This window comes from Bidens hawaiensis, unplaced genomic scaffold (genome assembly GCF_021521415.1).
Source record: "Bidens hawaiensis isolate Kalapana, Puna unplaced genomic scaffold, B.hawaiensis_p1.1 tig00062639_1, whole genome shotgun sequence".
NCBI lineage: Eukaryota > Viridiplantae > Streptophyta > Magnoliopsida > Asterales > Asteraceae > Bidens > Bidens hawaiensis.
The window spans coordinates 30,361-54,821 of NW_027506519.1; the positions used below are offsets into that span (position 1 = coordinate 30,361).

The 24,461-nt window shown below is 34.6% G+C and overlaps 1 protein-coding gene across 1 annotated transcript; it reads right to left on the reverse strand.

Moving 5' to 3' along the window:
• Positions 1 to 6,837: 6,837 nt before the first annotated feature.
• On the reverse strand, positions 6,838 to 24,420 carry LOC143618062 (large ribosomal subunit protein eL14y-like). Its single transcript, XM_077090400.1, has 4 exons — positions 24,355 to 24,420; positions 7,186 to 7,315; positions 6,990 to 7,102; positions 6,838 to 6,894 (listed from the first exon to the last, which is right to left on the reverse strand). Exons 1-4 carry the CDS (start codon positions 24,418 to 24,420, stop codon positions 6,838 to 6,840), a joined length of 366 nt encoding a protein of 121 aa, XP_076946515.1.
• Between the last annotated feature and the right edge of the window lie 41 nt (positions 24,421 to 24,461).

The window sequence follows — 24,461 nt, forward strand, 5'->3', positions numbered from 1 at the left end:
TATGGGAGGAGCAGCCGAACTGGAAAGAAGGCTGTGCTCAGTGGTTTGTTAAAACCAAGAAGCCTGCAGTGCCAACGATGTTCAGAAAGACTTATAATATAAAGGGCTATGCAGAGTCAAAGAAAGGAATCATATGCTGGTTGTACGACAAAGAGCTGAAACTATTTGTGATCAAACGGTACGACGGCATTCAGTACTTTAAGAGATTGTTGAGATCTCTGAATTCCTTACCAGAATGTGAGGTGAAAGATTTAGCGAGATTGGGGCTGATCAATAGAAGCAATGATGATATGGCAAGAATCATTGAGAAGATCGTATGGAAAGAAGCCATTAAAGACAAAAAGTTTGAACTGCTAAAGCCTCAAAAAGGAAAGTTGATAGAAGACAAAGATCGTGGAATGAGGGCTGACGGCAAACCATGGATGGTTATGAAGTATAAACCAGTCCGTCATTTGAAAGAAGTACCGATGAAAGTTATGCCCAAGAACGTCCTAAAAGATTTAAAATGGTGGTACGTGGATTGTGAGACAGCTGAGGCGGTAATGGAAGATGAGGATGAACAAGAAGTACTTCGGGTGTACGACCCGATGCATCTTGTTAATCTGTCGCAGGCTGATTTGAAAGTGCTCAACGAGAAGAAGATCTTCTACATTCCTGCTTGGAAGGATCAAGCTAGGAAATATCAAGGGGTAGTGTCGGTATGTGTGAGAGAAGGGGCGCACGCGTAGAGGTGAAGATTACAAGACTCAAGATTTGAAGATCAAGATATGAAGCTACTGCCAAGGGGGAGTCTGTTGGTACATGTGTGTCAGTAGTTCATTGTCTAGCAGTTGTAATCGAGTCTGTAATGTAATTATGTTTAGTTTATGATTGTTTTGTAATACGCGAAGTTGTCAACAAGTTCGCTATGGCGAACTTGTTGAATCAGCGAAGTTATGGACAACTTCGCCAATGGCGAAGTTGTCGTGTATAAAACTGTTTCGCTGAAACAGTTTGAGTGTTGGTCGTTTAGGGTTTTGTTTCAGTGTGTTTCATATTGTTACGTGTCATCTTCTGTAATAGTGACCGTGAGTCACGTGTTCGGTTATCAATATAACGTGGTTGATTTATTGCTCGTGTGATTCTATCTCTACACTCGTAACTACCTGCGCAGGGATTCCGCACCTGCGTTGTTAGCGATATCCCGTGTACGATCCGTCCAGGAACCTACAGAATTGAAGCAAGCCCCGAGCAGATTGAAGCCATCATCAACTTGAAATCTCCTGCAAATGCCAAGGATGTCCAAAGGCTCACGGGAAGAATAGCCTCTCTCAACAGGTTCATCTCAAGATCCTCCGAGAAGTGCAAAGACTTCTATGACATTCTGAGAAAGAATAAGAAGTTCGAGTGGACGGAAAAGCATGAGGCTGCACTAAAAGCCTTGAAGGATTACTTATCCTCAGCTCTAGCTCTGATGAAGCCTGTGGATGGAGAATCCTTATACCTGTACCTAGCTGTCTCAGGAAACGCTGTAAGTGTTGTCCTTGTGAAGGATCATGAAGGTGAACAACATCCCGTTTATTATGTAAGTAAAAGTCTTTTAGATGCAGAAGCCAGGTATTCTCATTTAGAAAAATTAATTATTGCACTTATTATGGCTTCTACTAAATTGAGACATTACTTTGAAACTCATACTATTATTTTAAAAACTAATTATCCTGTTAAGAATGTTCTTAGAAAGCCAGAGTTGTCAGATAGGATGGCTAAGTGGGCTGTGAAGCTAAGTGCATATGATATTCAGTATGAGCCTAGAACATCCATTAAATCACAAGCGCTTGCAAATTTTGTGGCTGATTTCAGTAGTGACATGCAAAATGAAGCTGATCTAGAGGTCCAACAACTTGAAGAAACCAAGGATCCTTGGATCCTCTTCACAGATGGAGCGTCCAATGTAAGAGGAACAGGTTTGGGCATACTACTAAAATCGCCACAGGGGGACATAATACCCCAGTCCATTGCATGTGCATTCCAAGCCACCAACAATGAAGCGGAATACGAAGCTCTAATAGCAGGTTTGCAATTAGCTACACACATGAGGATCAGGTATCTTCAAGTATATGTAGATTCGTTATTGATGACTAACCACTTTAATGGCTCATATGCTGTTAAAGGTGAAAGACTAATCAAATATCTAGATGTTGTGAAGGAACTATCAAAGTTCTTCGATTCTTTTAGTATTATACAGGTACCAAGATAAGAGAATGCTGGGGCAGATGCTTTAGCAAATTTAGCTTCATCATTAAAGATTCCAGAAGATATGAAGATCCCAATCATCCATGTACTCTCACCAGCAATTATCGAACAGGAAGTTGGGGAGATAACAACTGACAAAGATATTGTGTCTTTGGATCTATTATCCTCAAGTAATCAAGGATCTTGGATCCTCCCGATCAAGAAGTTCATTCAAAATGGAGAGATTCCAACCACAGAGAAACCTAAGTCCTTCAAACTTAAGGTATCACAATACATTTTATTAAACAATATTCTGTATAGGAAATCTCTTGCAGGTCCATACTTGAGATGTATCGAAGATCCTGAAATTCAGGAGGTGCTCAAAGACTTTCATGAAGGAGATTGCGGTAATCATACTGGAGGTAGAGCCCTATTCTCAAGAATTCTGAGAACAGGATATTCTGGCCTATCATGAAGGGGGACGCCATGGAGTACTCAAAAAAGTGTGACTCATGTCAAAGACATGGCAATATTTTGCATCAGCCAGCAGAGCCTATGTATCATATATCGTCATCATGGCCTTTCATGAAGTGGGGCATGGATATTGTGGGTAAGCTACCTAAAGCTCCAGGAGGAAAAGTATTCATGCTTGCGATGACTGATTACTTTTCAAAGTGGATAGAAGCAGAAGCTTTCGTTCATGTCCACGAAAAAGAGTTGATATCCTTCATTAAAAGAAATATTATTACTAGATTTGGTATCACTTCAGAAATTATTTGTGACAATGGTTCCCAGTTTATCGGGAAAAGAACCACTAACTTTTGTGACAGTTGGGGCATTAAGATGATTACCTCCACACCAATTCATCCTCAAGCTAATGGTCAAGCTGAATCAAGTAACAAGATTATTATCAACAACTTGAAAAAGAAACTAGGATCCAAGAAAGGCAAGTGGGCCGAAGAGCTACCATATGTTCTTTGGGCTGATAGAACAACACCAAGAATGCAACAGGTCAAACACCCTTCTCATTGGTGTTTGGCTCAGAAGCTGTAATCCCTACGGAGATGGTGGTTCCTACTGCCAGAACAAGCATCTGTGATCCTCGAGCCAACAATGAAATCCTTCTCCAAGATCTGGATACTGTTAATGTGCTTAGAGACCTAGCTAAGATCAGAATGGCAGCATATCAACAAAGGGTAGCTGGGGCATACAACAAGAATATCAGGATTCGAAGATTTCAAGAAGGAGATCTAGTTTTGAGGAAAGCCTTCCAAAACACAACCAATCCAGCTGATGGAAAGCTAGCACCTGAGTGGGAAGGCCCCTACTTGATCGAGTCAGAAGCCGGAAAGGGGGCATATCACCTGCTGACTATGGAAGGCAACAGGTTACCTAGAGCATGGAATGCTATTCATCTCAAGAAATACTTTTTCTAATCATGATCAAGTATCATCAGAAGGATCAAGGATCCTGAAATTGGTAATATATATCCGATCACTTATGCATTTCAGATTCTTATTAATTTAAGGATAATATATTTTTAACGTTTGTCTTTTTCCAAGTTTTAAATAACAATGCAGATTTCAATAAGAAGTTCAATGTCTAAGAGGTGGCCACCTCTCCTTTACATTTAAGGTACTTTACTATTTCCCTTGGCCTAGCCCACGATTGGATATGACCCCCGATGGTCATATCCCCTAAGGTTTAAAGGTTTTCACATTTCTTATAAATTAGGGTTTCTACAATCTCACCTGGAGCGCATGCTATCCAACGTATAGTCCGGGGCAGCGGGACCAGTACACGTTTAGTGGCTGACAATTTCGTTGTCTTCGGCTATATGGAGGATCCTACGATTTATGGTAGACGTACAATACCACCAGTTTATAACGTTTTCACGTTATCTCACGTTTGTGCTAAATCCCGGGGCGAGTCCCCAGTTAACATCCGTATCTTTGGGCCAGTCCCCAGTTTGGGCTTGTCCCCAGTTTTTTGGGCTTGTCCCCAGTTCACGGGCTTGTCCCCAGTTACACGGGCTTGTCCCCAGTTGCACGGGCTTGTCCCCAGTTTGTTGGGTTTAATCCCAGTTAATATCATAAGTTATTTGCATCAGGTATCCTAAGTTCTATTACAAGGATCACAGAAGGATCAACACTTATGGTAACTTAATGGTATTGGATATACAGTCGAAAGAGAAGTGGGGACATTATTATATCCAGCTTGTCAAATCTCATATGTTTTACAGAAAACCTGATTTCAAAGGCAAAATGACAGTTGTGATCTTATCACAACCGCCATTTTGGGGGGCAATTGTTAGTGCATGGAAATTTGACACTGTGGATATGTTATCTTGACATATAATCTGGATCATATAATCTGTCAGGATCAGTGATCCTCAGTATTTATTGTTTATTAACGATTTTCCTTTGTTATCTTGATATTTTGGGCAGGTATAACGGCTAGTTACCAAGTCTAACATGTAATCTCGCAATTAAGTCAACAAACCGCGTGGATAATTAAGGAAAGAGTTATATTGAAGGCAAATGGCGGATCTTTAGGGATTATTAGTTAATAGCCTTTATTATTCACAAACCATTGAGTTATTATCTTGGTGTATAAATAGAGATTATGATCAGCTAGGAAACACGAACCCAATACCCCATACACTCTGCTCTCTACGAACAAAGCAATACACACACACTTAGAGAATATTGTATCACTAATCATAATCTCCAACCTTGTATCCTCATCTTTCGTATTAATAAACTTGACGGTGATAGTTTTCACCGTCCGAGGGTTTTTTGTGCCGGAGACCACGATAATCACATACTCATCGACCAAAGGTTACCTTGTTGATCCTTGACTGAAGTGATTCGACCAAAGATTAGTTTATTAATCCTTGACCGAAGTCATTTTATCAAAGATTACCTCGATAAGTTTTGACCGAAGTAAGACTATCTTGGTTAAGGGCTTTTTCCCTCATGATCAAATCACTGTGTTCACCCCGATTACGATTACTCATTCGATATTACCGAGTTAGCACCATACCTCACATTTACGAATTTGAATACTTGATCCTTAACAGATTTTTATCCAAAACAGTTTGGAACCACGTCTTTGATCACAACAACAATAACGTCACCAATATGAGACGAAATCGTTGATTGATTTTTAATTTGAAAAATCGACTTGTGGGTGTTGGACTGCTAATAAAAAAATTGACGCTCTCTCAAATACTTTATTAGGTTATCTTTGTTATCTATATCTATACTATATATATAATATAGAAGTCATTGGCAAATTAAGAAGGCGGATTTTAATGGATTTGCAATTGTTTAAGCGTGTGGTACAACTCTAAAGAGGGGCAAAATGGTCATTGAACACTTAAAAGTATCACGTGTCTTACATATTTCTTTATGATAGTTACAATCTTAGTTTCTCTGCTTTAATAATTATTGGTAAATTTAGAGAATAGTCACAAATTTAACCTCTATCTTTTGCCTATTTAGTCATTTTAATTTCACTTTTAACCCAACTTTCCCAATGATTTTCAAACGGTCATAACTTTTTCGTATGATAATATTTTTTTTAAAATAATTGCACTACAAAACCAATGTTTTATTCTCTTTAATTTGAGTTTGATGTTGCATAGTTTGTTTTAAGTTATAAAAATAACATTTTATGTATAGTTGTTTATGGTCCAGTTTTGATGGTTTTGAATTAAACCGTGAGCCAAATCATTATTAATGATTAATGTTATTTTGTTGTCGAAAACTGAAACCATAACGCTAAAAATTGAAACCAACCAAAAGCGAATTTTTACCAACGATAGGACGGAGGGAGTATTTTTTTTATGTAGGACTTCTGTAGGAATCCTGCATGACCAAGCAAGCATAGACAGAGACATATGTCTATACAGAGAAATTCCCAACCAAGATGCTAAAATTGAAGAAGATTGCACTAGTAATTCACCACCTATTCGATAAGTTTTCGTAATATCCATTTTGATTATTGAGTCTGAATTGTAAGAAGAATTTGATACTTTTTTCTACATCTAATACAACATATTAATAACTTTAAAACTACATACTGTTAAGGGTTTCATAATCTTTTTATATATAGTTTTTTGAAATTTCTTGTTGCATTTGTTAGTTATTAATTTCCATAATTAGCATCTGTACATATTCCCATTTTTAAACAAATATTGACGTTTCTATTGATCTTAATCACTAATCAGATAGTCTTGAATATGGACAAGTGTAAGAGAGAAAGGGATGGGTTATCTTGCTGTGAGATTAACTTTTGATATGATTGTAGGATGGTTTTGAAGTGCATGCATAGTATTTTATATTTAAGATGTTCTTATATAGTAAATATACAATTTGATAACATGTATTCTTGATATGCATCTAGGTTTTTTGGGACTCGTTTTGACGAAGCTTTTACGGGAAGACCACGCAAATTCACACGTTACCAACAAATTCATTATTGGAGATCATTTTCATATCAAATGTAAAGAAAATCATAAGCTTAAAACTTGCCATTTTAATACAAACTGCGGAAAAAATATAAATCTTGTAATCGGTCAACATCAGCAAAACCTTTAATAATAAAAACCAAATTATGTTACTAGCTTTTGATTTCCTTCTTCAGCTTTGCTAGTTCTTGGCTTACAACTCCAGCCTTCTGCAATGTCACAAATTGCAACACACACAATGAGTATAACTATTAATAAGATGTCCAAAAATCAGAATAAACGAAAGAGTTAGAATCTTATTTACCTTAATATTAGCCAACATGATTTTGAACCTATCAAAGTCATTAAGTGATGCTCTCTTCTTCTGCACAATAAGCTTTCTTCCCCAAGAACTGCTCTCCCACTTATTCTTAACATCTGCAAATAAGCAAAACTTCAGTTGATCCAACAAGCCACAAACAAACAACGCGTATATAGTACCAAATTTAACAGATACATACCAGCAGCCTCCAAAGCAGCAACCAAAGTTTTCTTGTTTGGAACTCTTTTGATGTCAATCTTGATGTCTGTGAGTGTTGGCCTTTTAAAGTTCATTTGACCCCTCACCATGTCAGGTGCATCAACAAGAGCCTGCCAATAAGCAAAAGTCACCCATTAAAATATATATTTTACACACACAATTAAAAAAACACACAAAAGGTTAAGGTGTGCATGGAACCAATCCAAAACAAAAAGAACTGAAAGCAAACAAAACCAAGCAGTTTGGTTTTGGTAAAAACCAAGCAGTTTGGTTTTGGTAAAAACCAGACCAAACCAAACTTGTTGATATTTCATTTTTAATTTAAGTAATCTATAAGAATTAAATATACATTGTCACCCAAATGTTTTAGCCCACATGTATACTAATGAGTTAAGTGTTAGTTCACAAAAAAAAAAAAAAAAAAAAGACCCAAGATCATTTATTTGGGTCAAAATTTTCCCACCAAAAATTTCAAGCCCAATGGCAACCCGAAACCAAATACTTCAAGCCCAAATGGCAAAAAACCAATATTTAAGTTTTTGGTTCAGTGTAAATAAGAGCGTAAACAGTCCATGCCGAGTCCAAACTTTCCTCGTTTTGACTTACGAGAGCTCAAGCTTTTTTTCTAAGGCTCAGCTCACAAATCATTTTTTCAAGCTCGAATTTGTCTCCTTTATTATTAACTAACTAATTTATAAACATTTTTAATTATTTCATATATTTTGAGAAGAACCTTAAAACAAACCTAAGCTCAGCTTGAGCTCGTGTGCTGAAGCAGTACCTCAAACAAGCCAAATCTCGGGTATTGTCTCTAAAAATCATACCCTATGCATCGGGTTCGGGTCGGGTATAGAACCGGGTATTTAAATACCCTATTATCGGGTATTGAAAAAACTCTATTTACGGGTTTTTTCGGGTTTTTTTCCGGTATTTTTTTTATATAGATTGGATTTTTTAAAAGTTTACACTTTTTAGGGGTATTATTCGGGTATTTTTAAGGTATTTTTCGGGTATACATCGGGTATTTGAAATACCCGGTTTCGGGTATTGGAAAACCTCGGTTCCAGGTTCGGGTGTTACCGGGTACAAATCGGGTTTTCGGGTATTACCGGGTACAAATCGGGTCCGGTTCGGGTTTTAGTGCCAAAATGCATACCCTATCCGTACCCTACGGGTAGGTTCGGGTTCGGGCATTTAAAACCCGGGTATTAGAAAAATCGGTTCTGGATATTTATTTCGGGTCCAGTTCCGGGTTCGGGTTTTTGTGCACCTCTACTGTGCGGTAGTGAGGTTAGGTTTTGGAGCTTTTATTAGTTGGGCTGGGCTGTTTATTTTGAATTTTAACGCGGGATTTATTAAGAGTTTCTTTTTTTTTAACAAATAAATAAAAGCGTGATTCTTTACCACAAAAGTTTACTAATAACTTCGAATTGACATTGTTACGTGATTATGTTAAGGGATTTCGATTTTTGTTGGCGTCTCACACGTTGAAAACTTATTAATAGATATTCACTCTAGATAGAAATTAGAAAAATATTAGACTAATAGCTTTTAAACCCGTCTATTATATGAAATTTTTAAATAATAAAAATAAATAAGGTAGGTTATTTGAACTAGAGAATTAAAGTTAAAAGTAAAAAAAGAAATGAAATATGCATTACAAACAAAAAGGTTTAAAATCTCAAATTTATAAATTTGAAAAAATCTCTTTATATACAGCATTTGTTGTTTTATCACAGGTATTCTCAATGTCATCCAATTTTAACAATTTTTTACAACGTATTTTGCTTACCCTATGAAATGCAACATATAGTGTCAATGGGAAAAATTTGGGTATAGAATAAAAAAATCAATTTTAGAAAAAGATTGTTTTTGGCTGTTTTTCATATAACTTATTTCTACCTGTTTAATCTTCAATCAGTATTTTTCTTTTAATTTTCTGACAATTTTATAAATCAACTACCAAGATGGTTTTGAGCCATGACATATGAATAGTTATGATAAATAAAATGAGCAATTATAAGATTAGGATAGAAAATGACTATTTTATAACTCAATTACCAAAAAGGCTTTGACTAATTACCCATGGATACATAGGATGAATGAAATGAAAGATAATAACGGAAAATTATGTTGAATTGAATGTGAATTTGACACTTAAAAGTATTTTATTTACAACTTTAAATTTCTAAAAAGAAAACTCTCATCCCTTTTTCTAAACACTCTTTCTATATGCTAGATTCTTGTATGAAGTCGTTTTTCGTGCAAGTGTTAGAAACTCATCAGAATTCAACACATGTATTTTAGTCTCAGTGTATGCGCGTATATAGTTACACATTACGTACATCATTATCAAGCAATGTGTTTCACAAATTATAAGTGTTTTTCCTTGTAAGGGTCGTTTTTCAAATCATTTGAGAAATCATTTGAGTTGTGATTGTTGGACGTAATTTCCATTGGGCCGACTCATCGAGCCTATGATGAGTAGGTGTCTTGTTTATCAAGTTGAGAATGTGACTTGGTTTACATTGAATAAATTACCTGGTGAACAAGTCGAGCAAATGACTTTGACAATAAGGAATTTATTTATTAATTATTGTTTAAATATGTTTTTACTAATTAGTGTTTGAGTATGATAAGGAGTTTGTATTATAGTTTAATTAGGTTTTCATGTTTAAACTAGTATATATACCCGAGCTTGTGGGTTATATCAATTGAGAGTTAGGAGATTTGAGTATTGTAATTTTTCGAGCTAATGAAAGTTACAAGGATCGAGCTTATGATCTAAATTCCGTTGTTGTGTTTATCGATCCTGGTCACCAAACTTCAGTGATGACTCGAAAGACCCCACTTAACAATATTAAAAAAAAAAGTGATATGTTTCATAAGTTACATCTAAAAAAGATTTTTGCAGCGACCGACTTTTAAGCTTAGACAGGTCGTAACTAACTTAATACCAAATTTTATAATTTTTGGTGTTATATAATTATCATAATCATTTTGAATTTCGGCCTTATAATATGAATAATAAGGCTAAAACCATGAGATAGATATTTACTTAATACAAAGGTCGTGAGTCATATAATGAGTTTATAATAGTTTCTTAAGTCATTTACAACAAGATATACAAAGCGACATTATTAACTCATTTACAAACCCAAACTCGAACCTCATCAAAACAACTTGAACTTAGTCATACAACATGCATTTGGACAAGGCTTAAATAACCTTTTTTGTAAAGCCGAAATGCCATCGTAACGACGTCTTGGAAAAATCACCATCATAAGTGTACATCTTTTTGGCAAAATAGAAACTAGGATGGTGAAACGAGTTTTCACACAATATTACATTAGTGTCTACTAGCATTATAAAACTCGAGTAGGACCTGCCCTATTATAAACACCTTTTGGAATTCGTGATGCGACAGCCTTTGTTAACAAGTGTTCTCGTAGCTCAGGGATGGTATACGTATGCAGACGTTCATGAATATTGATGTATATTAAAAGAGTTGCGGTTATTTTCACTCTTATGTCTCCATAATTACATAATCATTAACTTGAAATTAAGCCGTGGAATATATGAGTAGTATATGGGTTGACATCCTCTTTCTTGGTTTGTCATGCCAACTTTGACCTTTGTGTCAAATGAATGCATATTATCAGTTATTTTTTTATGTTAAGTGACAAGACATTAGTTTGGGGCATACAAGGAAGTCAAGGTTTGGTCATGGGATCATTGTAATTACATTATGCTTGCGTATAATGAAATAAATTGTTTACTTGTCTATAAACCCGTTAACTTGCCAACTATTTTAGTTGACGTTTTTAAACATGTTTTTCAAGAAATTTTAATTGAGTGAACATAAAGACAACATGATTAGGAACGCGTGTGAAGATCGATCTTTTGATATTATTCATTAGTTTATTACTTAGACTATATTTGTGAAATCTTGTACTCACGTTTGGAACCTATGATTATGTTGCTTGTTAACTTTATCTTTGGAATGGAAGTTTAGTATTATCGTATAAACAATGTTGTTATCAGACATGTCTTGTTGAATCTCATGTTTCCTCTTTAACAGGGTGTGACACGTATTGCATATCATGGGAAATTTGTTGAAGTAGGATGTATTATTTGCATATTGTTGGAATTGTAGATAGTGCGGTAAGCTCAGTGTTGTAAAAGTCGGATTCCAAGGCGATTCCAAGGTCCTCGGACATCAACCTTGTCGCCTTTTCCCAACACGGCCACAATTACTCGCCAAGGTCCAACTCGGTCAAAAGTCGGAGTCCTCGGGATTACTCGGCCCCCAAGGTCAACTTGGGCAAAAAAAAAATTCTGATTTTTTTTATTTTTTATCTTTTATTTTTTAGTAAAAAATTAAAAATAACAACAAAACATGAATTTTTTGAATTATATTTTTTTCATATGAATTATACTTATTTTGACATTAATTATGATTATCTTAACATATATATAATATCCAATATTTATTTTATGTTATATTTATCATATCCGAGTACTCCCTACAAGAGGGTCGGCCGCATAGAGACCGCTTAGCGATTTTTACAACATTGGGTGGGCTGACGCTAGGATTTTGCGATCTGTTTTAGAGAGTGCGAGTTTGCAGGTGTTTTAGCTAGGACCGGCCTTTTTGTTGTTGCAAAGAGTAAAATCCATTGGTTGACCTAAATATTTTAGAGAGAAAGAAGAAGAAACCGACAAAATATTGAGGGAAAAATTAGTGTGTGACGATTTATATGGTTAGATTTAAAAAAAAAATACATTAATTTTTTCTTATAATTACAAGCATATGATCGTTTGATTGGTTTTTAAATTTTTTTTTATTAAATGCCTGTTCAACACACCCCACGGCTATTTTGGTATCGGGATAGTGAGGATACAAACACTACAACTTTTTTCGGTTTCACAATGATGAAGTGGCGTTTCCAACCTCAACCACCCTAACTATTGAAAAAACTGTTATGGTCTAGTTTTTTTTGACAAATTTGTTATGCCATTTCACCATCTTCCCAACGTTGGTTACTTTCTTTTATCTGCGTATTTAGCATATGGGTTTATTTGCTGAATAATGGGTTTGGAGCTAATGGACTTGAATACAGTAAGAGGATATGGGCTTGTAGCAGTGTTAGTGGGCTTAAGTCTTATGGGCTAAAGTAGTTACATCCTTGCGCTTGATCTGCTAATGATTAGTGTACTTTTTTGTGTTCATCACATTGATGCACCTAAATTATTTTGAGATGTTATTGATTGTGGCTACAGTACTTCATATACAGTTTATGCTATTGTTATTTTCTTGTATTGGGATTATAGTCTTGATTTACCGTTTTTGACAGATACCTTAAAAGTTTTATAGTGTCCTCATCCACGTCGAAGAAGTGTTCACATTTGCAGATCCTATCTTTGCCCTTAATATATTAAGATCTTGATTAACAAATTGATTAGGACCTATGTTGGCTGATAATTTATTGTTCTAACTACTTATGCTCAATAATATGTCAAGAATATGGTGAATATCAATGAATGATTGCTTCGCCCTCTCTACGAGTGCATCGAACTTCAACAAGGAAGTTTTGTAACATCCCAAAAATTTTGTTCCAAATTTGACAACTTACAAAAAATGAGAGATCCAAAATATACCAAAAATGTGTGATTGAGAATGTGAAATAAAAAAGTGGTTTGTCCCATATTGGTAGAATAAGAAAGCGGGTTTGTCCTACATTGATAAAAAGATAAACTTGTAAACTCTTTATAGGGATAATGACTAACAAGATAATATTCTTGTATGACAAAACACCTAGTGGCCTTAGCAAGGGTGTAAAGCACCCAGCTCGCACGAGCTGGGGCGATGGTCACAATGTGGCATTTTGATAGTATCTGTGTGAAGAGGGACCAAAATGGAAAATCATAATTTTTGTATTCATTGGGCTACGCGACGACGCGGTGAACAAAGACCAAGCTTGTCGCGCTATGCGACGGAGCTGGGTGAAACCCTAGAGGCGCTTTGATGGTATTTTGTGAAGACAACAAATTTAAAAGTCTGAATTTTTGTATCCATCGCGCTATGCGATGACGCAACGAACAAAAACCATGCTAGTCATGCTACGCGACGGAGCTGGGAGAAACCCAAGATTTGGGCGGTGTCACGCTACGTGAAGGCCAAATTATTTGGGCTATCACGATACGCAATGACCCCATTAGGCAAACGGGGACAAGTGTCCAACCACATTTCAACACATAGCAGCTTCTGAAGAAGCTGAGTTATCGCGCTACGCGATGGCTTTTCTTTTAAGACATCACGATACGTAATGGAATCAAAGCTCATGCTATAAAGGGGACCTCATGACATCTTTCTCACTCACACCAAACAAACTCAATGATACAATCCCAAGAATAAAAGACGCTCCTGCTGAGTTTATCAAGAACACTACATGTCATTTAAAGATTTATTAACTATTTTAAGAGTCAGCGTTTCACCATCATATAACTGACGTATTTTCCCCCTCACATTTCAGCAAATCAAGTTTAGCATAGGTAGCAAGAATTATAGTCACTCGTAGAGTTATATGCTCGCGATATAAAGATTACTCAATTTTTAATTATTAAACTATTATAATCAGATTAATGAATAACTATAATATACTATTTAATTCCCGAATGTGTTTTCAAGATAAATTAATATTTAATTTTAAAGAAGCCTTTTGTTAAATCAAACCTGCAACCCTGATATATTTACAAACCATATACCAACTTTTGGTCATACGTATAAGCCATTTAGCAAGGTGTGACAAGTTTGATGTTTACTGAAGGTTTTATCGAGCTTCACTTGGATTACGATCGTCATGTTGAATTGGTCTGATGGACGGTGAGAATTTTAACTTCAATACAAAGCTTGAATCGCAATTGAAAATCAAGAGTCGAAGGATCGATTCTTGGATGCCAATGTTATAAATAAAAATGAATAAGAGATAAAATTTTGAGAAAAACATGAAACAACCAATTATGGCTAGCCCTGAGAATTCACGTACCACGACCGAGTAAAAAAATATGCCCCATGTGGCTTAACTTACTAAATAATGTTAACACATTTTTTATACGCCAATTAAAGTTATGACAATAAACGTAACAATTAACAAAATCATGGTATTAGATTGAGTTTATGACATATTGAATAGGCTAATAGGTAACCAAGGATTTGTAAAGTTCTCCTAAAACTCTTGATAGCAAATTGGTGAATCAATTCTTCACATTTATACTCTCTAATATGTCGTTCTTTATAGCTATCATTGCCAACCTGCTAAGTATTTTTGAGGCATTGTGGATTGTGAATAAGATTTCAATAACTATAATTTCGAAAAACTCCTTTATGCAGTTGTTACCGTGACTGCTGGTGTTCGAAGTCGACTTTGTTGTTATCTCGCATGTTCGCTTCTTTTTATCTTTTTATTTATTTAACTTTTATTGATTAATTAAAAGTGATTGACCTTTTTCAATTTTATAGGCCTATAAGTTTTTGGGTTATCTAAAAGAACTGGGTTTAACAGATTTTTGAGTATGATATTAACAGTGAGATCCTAAGCATTGGGGTATTTTATATGTAACATTAAGAATTTTTAAAAAAATTTGTGTCTCCAGAAAAAACATGTGCCAACCAGACGTCTACATGGCACACCCTTAAAACCGGCCATGCAGCCAATCAATCTATAGTTAGAAATGATGGAGCACGGTTAATCGGCTAACAAACTGAATCAAGATTTCTAATAAACTAGCCCTTCCCGCAACATGTCAAAAAAATAATAACTTTATTGAAGATTTAAAAGTACATGAAACAAGAAACAGAACTTGGTCGGATGAGGAACAATTGGATAATTCCGATGTATATAAGATAATATAGGAACAATAAATAAGATTAGAACCTTAAGTTATTAATTGACTCTTTTTTTATACACAAGCCACGGTTTTCTAATTAATTGAAAACTCACAGAAATCTAAAATCAATTTGATATATCATGCTTTTTTTCTTTACACACGTTTGTCACACACTCACACCCCATCGATATGTGCATGATGCGTCAATTGAGTTATTCGTCCTTCATTGGAAAGCCATTAGGGTGAGTGTAGTGGGGTGATAAAATAGTGGTTTTGGGACTACAACACTATTATATAGGGGCGAAATGTGTAAGGGCGAGAGGTTCTTGTCGCCCATATGCATGTTTGTTATATTATTATTATATTTGTGTGTGTGATATATACATATATATATATATATATGGGGGCTACAACATCATTACACCCCTAAAACAAAAACCCATCATTTGCTGACTGGGCGCCACACGGCGTAAATCACCCCATTTTGTAACACATCAACTAAACATAGCCTTAGGATGAGTCAAAAACGAAAAGTCACTACCATGACCATTGACCAACTCATCAACAGTTCTATTAGGTCATGTGTAGTGGAGGGGCAACAATTGGGGGCGAATTGTGACACGTGGCGCCCAGTCAGAATGTAGTGGAAATTTGTTTTTGGGGTGTAATGGTGTAGGGGCTACAAGTTGGGCCCACAGTGTGTTTTTTTATTATTTTCTTTTTATAACTAAACTAATTAAACAAAAACCAATTTATTTAAATAAATAAATAAAAATGCATTAAAATTAAAAGGAAATACAAAAAAAATACATAACTAACAAAAATACATAACTAAAAATATAAAAAAACATATAGCTCTGTTGGCGTAAATGTTTAGGTTCGGGTCGGGAAATTGAAACGGATAGCTCGGTTGATTTAGGTTCATCGGGTCCATTGTAAGCTCACGTTCGGTTGGTTTTGCGAACCATGGTGTTGACCGAAAGGAGAGAATGGGTGGTTCGGGTTGTTTCTAGGATTCATTTTGCATATACATATATACACACACACAACATATATACATATACATATATATATACATATATATATATATATATATATATATATATCACACAACACATATACATATACATATATATACAATAGTAATATAATAATAATATATAATATAATAATAATAAACATCTTCTTCTTCCAGGCGACAAGTTCATCCCGCCCCCGCCCCATTTCGCCCAAATTTCGCCCAGGGGGCGGTGTTCCACCCTAATTTCGCCCCAATATCGCCCACTTTCTCACCCACTACGTTTGGCCTTACAATTTACAAACACACAACTTTGAGAGGTGTGTGATTGATGCATCAACTATCAACACTACAGTATTACGGTAATAATATTTGTTTTCTGACTTTTCTCTTTACTTAATCATTCTACAAATCTTATTTGGTACAATGATTCATCAATAGAATTGTTACCATTATTAGAAAATAAAGCAAAATAATTGAAATAACTAGTCAACTTTTATGCTTTACAATATGTTATTTAAATAGTTTAGGAAAATACTTGAAAATTTAAAGAAAACGACAAAGTTTCTGAGAAGTTGGTGCCGCCTTAAAGGAGCAAGAATTTTATTAGGAGCACGACTTGATGTGTCCACTTCTTTTTTTTACTATTTTTTTTATTTTATATCAGCGTTACGTCATTTTGATTAATCAAAAGTTAACTCTGGTTTTTAACCTTGTGGATTAGTTTAAAAATAAAGCATAAAAACATCATCCAACTTTCACACTTTGCGTCACCAATGTTTCACTTCAGCCAACTTTACTTTATATTTACTTAAAACTTTTTGTCTACACCATTTATTAGTTTAATACTTTATTATAGATTACTTATACCCATTTTTTTGTTTATGTGGTTCTGTTCCAATCGCTTCAGTTTGGGTTTTTTAGTTAATAGCAAAACCAAAATTGAACTAAAAATCCGGCCTTATAGGGACGTGAAATTTTGACACGGCCCGAAAATCCAACAAGAAAATCGCGGATTTGGGCTTGAGTCAAGTAGGTACGGGTTAGTTTTAGTTGAAACCCGCAAACCATTTTAACCAGTGCGCGAGGTTTGGACAAGAACGTCGCGGGGGGGGGGGGGTTCAAAAATTTTAGGTCGAAACTGGTACATTTACATTACGTATAAAAATTTTTGGGCGAATTTTTTTTTTTAAAAGGTGAAAGCAGCCTATTGATTTTCCCATCGTATCATGTTAGGTTGGTTATTTTAATTAAGTAAACACCCTTGCAATTAAACATGACCTCGCATGCAACATGTTTAAATGCAAAGTTAAGTGTCATTTTAGTGCATGCGTTTTGTGAAATTACGTAACTTTAATACTCGCTTTGAATTTATTGCAAATGACTACTTTAGTTTTCTAATAGTTGGAATTTTATTGCTTGTTTCTAACTCCGTATATTTTTGTTTACTAAATCAAGGGTAATTTAGTAACTTCATTACACGTACAAATTCCATATTGTTCATTGTAGTGGGCACCTTGTAAATTTAAATTTGACATCTTAGACCATGTATAATAGTTAGGGGTGGCAAAACAAATTCAAATGAGTTGTTTTGGGTCAATATGAATAATTTTTAAAATTGAAATGGGTTAAGATTGATCAAAAGAATTTTTCAAGGTCAATATGGGTTTGGGAAATGTTAGTGACTTTTGGTTATGGGTTATAATGGGTTTGTTCATGGGTTAGCTTTATGCATCTTGACTCATACACATCCTAACCTTCTGTTTTAAAAATCCATCATAACTCATACTCATTCTAACTCATCATCCAAACCCAACCCAACCCAACCCACTCGTATTGCCACCTCTAGTAATAATAACGTCTCACCCTTGTTGCATTGCGATACATAACGTTCCAGACGGTAATGGGGCGTTTTGAAAAGGTGGTGTAGCAGTAAAAAACTAATTTCAATTATTACATTTTTTTAATTTTTTAATATAAATAAAAATATAATTTGAAAGCAATAAAAATTTAATTGGTCAAGTCTCTTCTCAGTTTTTACAACGAATCTCGTCTAAAAAAGGCCCGAAATGATGGTCTTATATAATTAAACATCGGTCCACTTGTAGCATGTTTGATTATATATACAAATTTAATCTAGAGTTTAGACTTTGAAGTTTGAAGTGGCTCGTCCTTAGATTGTATATTAACAAAATTTATGCTCAGCTAAAATATGGGCCAACATTTAGCCGGTTTACAACCGATATGTCCGGTTAACCTGAGATATTGTATACACACAATAATATTAAATTTTGAATTGGTAAGTCCGAAGCGGGCTTCACATTGAATTGTATTTTATTAACAAGAAAAGGTGGGTTGTTTCTTTCAATTACACATGATCCTCACATGTTTAGCCGGTTGATAGCCAATTTATCCGGTTAAGCTGACCGATCACATAGGGCTCCTCTTAAATCGTATTTTATAAATAAATTATAAAAAAGTTAGCTGAATTTAATTAAGTCAATATAAGGCTAGCTCACTTGATAAAAGCATATGTCTACAATAAAGGAGGTCCCAAGTTTAAACTTGGGCAATGACATAATATTGGTGTAGAGTAGAAGTATGAATATATTTGATGTTTAAAAAAATTGAAGTTAATTAGGAATGGAACAATGTTTAGCCGGTTTACACCGGTGAACATCCAGTCTACTTGGTTATCTTAAAAACATAACACAAAATATCATATAAGATTAAGAGGGTGCCCATGTGATGCGACGGAACATAGTAGGGCTGACAATTATACACGAGGCACGAATACACGACACGCACCTACACAAATTTAGCAGGTAACAAGTAAGACATTAACATGTTTCGTGTACTAAACGGGCAGACACGAATTTACCTGTTAATTTTCATATCTAAACATGTAAATACATGTTTACCTGTTAAGTATATATTAATTAGTACCTGATTAGATTTTAATAATTATATATATATATATATAATATTAACGAAACCATAAAAATCTTTCTAAACTTTCTGGCCTTCCGTAGACTTTGACACTGCTGAGGGGCTCCTCGTAAAAATGATATTTTATTCAACGTGGTACGAATAAACATGGACCCACATTTAGTAGTTCACACACTGACGAATAGATTTGTCATTTTGAACTTTGAAGTGGCTTCCGCATTGAATTGACGCATTTAGCCGGTGTACACAACCGGCAACACCGGTTACGGCCGGTTACCATGTTGAACAACTCATTACAACAACACACACTGACGAATAGTTTTGGAAGTGGGGTCCTCATTTATCTATATAAACACTACTTCCTTTTTCGATTCTCACATGTGACTCATTGAAAGCATGGAGAATCTAGAGAATGATTCAAGCATTCTTATCTCAGCATCAAGTTTACCGCTTCCCATTTTGATCAGACACCAACACCAATATCCAACGCATGATCCAACCCTTCAGGGGTACACAAAACCTTCAGTCACGTTTCTATTTTCTTTTGAAGATCTAATTTATTATTGATCATTAATAACTTTTTGTCAAGGTTTTTAGCCCTTATCAGCCGAAATCTTCATGAACCAGCAACCGAAAACATAGAGGGTCTATACAGCAATTCAAGTATTCCGCCTCCGACTGAGTAAGACCGTGTTGGTAATTTGTCGATCGAGTAAATAACGTTAGAGATTAAACAAGTTGAGTGACGCGGCTCGATGTAATTCTTGATATCATTTGGGTCTTATTATTAAGAATTTGTTATTGAAATAATAACTTGGGTCTTAATTTATTATTAGTGGGCTACTAATAAATTGGGTTTTGGGTTAAAACTCACGACATTCATCTTAATTAAGATTATGAAGGCTACATATAACTTAAATTCCAATAACAATTTCTTTGTCTTATCTGATAAATAATTCGTGTGCAACCTACGAAATAGGTTTATCTGAATGCTCTTAAACGATTAAGAGATTAATCCACACCGCTTATTATTATTATTATTATTAAAAAAAATTGAAATCAAGGTAATATGTTAGAATATTTATTTGAATTAATCATCAAGGTTTTTGGAAGATTTGATTTGTTATGTCACGTGTCTCTGTTTTCCTAATCACAACTTGCTATATTAATTCGGTATCTTTTGTACTGTTTTACCAATTTATTTGGGTGTTGTTAAACGTACCCCCTTTCATCTATTTTTACTAAACATACCTCCTCTCTCAAGTTTTACATTAATATAATTTAAACCATTTTGTTGCTTCTTTTGTTATTTTGTTATCTTTTATTATCATTATTATTTTTATAAAAGCAATTTTTTTCTATTTTTATTTAATAATTTTTTTTTCTATTTATCTTTTTATGTAATTTTAAAAGCCTTTTAATAAAAGCATATTTTTCTTACTTAGAAATATATATATTTTTTTCTTATCTAAAAAACGATGTTTTTCTTGTTTAAAAAAAATGTATTTTTTTCTATACTTCTTTTAATCTTTTTGTAAAGTGTTTTTTTTTTTAAATTAAGAGATAATTTATATTTTTTTATAAAACATCATATTATTTTTTTATAAATAAAAAGGTTTAATAACATACAACTTGATATAAAAATTGACTCTTTTCATAGATAACATTAATCTTATGTATCCAAACTTACAAAAAAATCAAATTGTTTTGAATACATTTTATAAAAAAAATAAAAATAAATAAAAAACTAGCTAGATAAAACATACAAAACTTTTTAAAACATGTAAAAAAATAAAAACAAACTTTTAATAAGATCTTATAGAAGTAAAATAATAAAATTAATAATAAAAATATATAAAAAACTGTAAAATAAAAATAAACTTAATAGTTTGTTATTTGATAATTTGAGAGAATTATAAAATAAAATAAGAGGGACTAACATGCCAATTACAAATGTCAAAGGGAAATAAAAGTTCAGGGGGGGTGTATAGATAGCAGGTAAGAGGGATATGTTTAGCCTGACCCATTTATTTCCTTCTCATTATTTGACACACGTGACACGTTTATTTAATTAGTTGAATGATCATTAATTTGGGAATTCAGCCATCCATTCTATTATAGGCAGGGGCTTTTTTTCGTACATCTATTTTAATAAATCATACAACCTCCTTTTTTTTTCTCTCCTAACATACGGTTTACTGAAAAATAAGATCTAGGTTTTTTGTCTAGATAATTACATACAGAGATCCTACACATCTCGTGTTATCGAACACGAGCCAAACTTGAAAATCATGTAAGACACTTGAACCCAAACACAACCGGAATATTCTCATATTGACCAGTATACGGGATGTTTGACCTGGAAGTTTTACCCATTTATACTTTTCATTGGTATCACATATTATTCCTTTGATTTTACATTTTTACACAAAAAATTAAAAAAAAAACTAATATATATAATTTTTTTATTATAGTTATAGAATCTTATATCAATTTTTAAATTTTAACATAAGATCCTCCAACCAATTTTATTTATTACATGAAATAAGTTTTAAAAAATTAAAGTTAACCGGGTCAATCTATGAACCCATCGAATTGACCCTATCACAACCCGTTTTAACTCAAACCCAAACCCGTGACCTTCGTGTTAGATTTGTGTCGGGTTTTCGGTCATATCAATAAAACTTCAAGCATAATTTTTCAATCTTGTCACACTTATTTTTATTTTACGAAACAAGGTAATCTATTATGTATATCTTTGGCGATCGACATAAATTATTTACTTGGTTAATTTTTTTATTTTTATTTTAATATATTTTTTACCAAACATTTTATATTAGTTTTTCATTTATAATAAAATGATCCAATTACAATAGAGAGTCATGTAAGTGGGCGTCACCGCCCCTTTTATAAATTCCTGTAAAATAATTTTCAATTTATATTTATACTCTCTAATAAAATGTTATAGGTTTTGCCACTTGTCACTCTTCATTAAACCTCACTCTTTTTAACAAATTTATAATAATAAAATAATAATTACAATTCTTAAAATTTATGCTTTAAAATTTGTAAATTAATATTTACTTCCTTTTTTTATTCAAACATTTGATATTATAATTATCTTTTACTTTAAAATTGTTTTAAAGACTATCGTCAACGATTGTATTAACAGTATTTAATGAGTTTATTGTATATTGATTATTTATTAAATATTGTATTTTCAAGAATTAACTGTATAGTAAATGGGTCTCAAACTAGTTGTATGCATGCTTTTTTTTCTTAATGTAGATTTTTTTTATTCCAAGTGGTCACCCTTTTTATTTTTTTAAGGTTTACTGCTTCCATCACTGAAATCTTATCTGAATCAACAACGACTGAAGAAACACTAAGCGACCCGGTACAGATTATAGATAATCTGGGGGTTAAGTAATGTTTCCCACGAGAATGAGGTCCAACAGAGACGGTTGTTCTTCAGGGGACCTGCAAAACAAACACCGTAAGCTCGTCACTGAGAAGGGGGGGGTTCCTCCTTGTGACCACCCTCCGGCGTGAGAATCAGACTAGATTGCTCTGAATATAAGTGTATATTAAGAGATTGCTAGATAACTGGATAGCAGATGATCTTACCATTCCAAGATGTTGGAGTATTTATAGCCGAAGGTAGGTTTCCTAGAAGGTACAGCAGGCTGAATAGTATTCCTGTTCTACCAACAGTGGACTATGCACAGGCCATACTAGTTGGTGGGTAGGTTACGGCCAACAGTAACAAAGTCGGCTGCACTATTCCACCAACTGTAGATTATGCACGTCCCACCTACTGTGGATTGTACGCAGGCCATGCTGGTTGGTGAATAGGTTACGGCCAACAGTAACACTATTCCACCAACTGTAGGCTGCGCATGCCCCACAGTAAGGGTTGGTGAGTAGGCAGCGGCTAATAGTGACAAACAGTACTAGAGGGTGCTCCTCCTCGCACTGTTGTCGGTGAGCTGTCACCCTGTGATTGGCTCATGGGCTGTTCTGGTCAGATCGTCTGTCCTATCCATACCTTGGTAGGTATAGTACAAAAGATCTTTCAGAATCATACAGACTGGCTCATTTAGGCGGGATTGTTCCCGCCTTGCTCATTCCTTCATGTGACTACTGAAGTATCTAGTGTCTTGTGCGTGTAGCCCTGCTGTCTGCGGGTAGCCTTCCCTGATGGCTTGTATCCGCAACTGCGGGAACAGGCGGGGTACTTCACCATTGGGAGGCTTTCCCTGCGTGTACAGCTTGCGTACTGCGCGTAAGATTCTATGAGCATGGTGGGTCCTGCGGGAGCAGATGGCCTTTGCGCAGACGTCCCTGTTCAAGGTGAGTCTTGCGGGACCAACTGGTCTCTGCTGGGACCTACCTCTTCAACGACCGATGATGAAGAAAAATTCGCCGATATTCCCCTTACGGGGTAAATTTAGTTACCATTTTTCTTTTCATTTTGGAACATAATTGGTGGTGGCGACCTTTTGAAAATGATACGGATTGTCCAATGTTTTTTATGTTTCTTTTTAAGGTATGAATCTGCCAACATCCAAAACCAACTCGAATCGACATTCATAACCGCCGATGATCTAGAGTCTAATTCAAGTGTCCTGACAATAGATGGACAACACGCTGCGAGGTAATCTCGACTATACTTTTTTGAGATATGCATTTGTGTTTGAAATTCAAATGGGTTTGAATTGGGTTCTATACAAATAGCTTATCATTTATAAATCTATGTCTAGGTTTTTTTTGTCTTTATAATATTCTGTCTAGTTTCTTACAAGTCGTTTAGTTTTAGTAAAAATTTAGCCATTAAAACCAAAGGTTTTAATCTGATAGGTGTCAGGGTGTGACTGTGTGATGGTATCTAGAGATATGAATAACTTGAATACATGTCTCCAGTTGTTAAACAAATATTTACATATTTAAATATGTTTCTAATTCCTAATCATGTGTATAAATATGAATAAGGAGTGGTGTAGAGAAAGGGACGGGATATATCATATAGGGATAGGTGTTGGCAGTGGCGGACTCAGAAATTTTATCCAACGGGGTCCCAAATTTGGGTGGTTCGGATTTTTCGGGTCGGGTCGAGACAAGGAATATAATTAAAAAAAAAAAACAATATCGTAATAAACAGAAATTTGATCATTACCGTTACAAAATCAATCAATTAGCTCTAAAATTCAAGTTTTTAACAAAACTAAGTCATAGTTTGATAATACAACATAAATTACCATTACAAAATCAATCAATTACTCATAAAATTACCTTTTGTGGCTTGTATGAGACAAAGTCGGAGACTAGGTTAAGAGGGGCGGAGGCTGGAGATGGCATAGTCCGGTGACGTAGAGGAGGAAGGTGAGCCGTAAATTTTT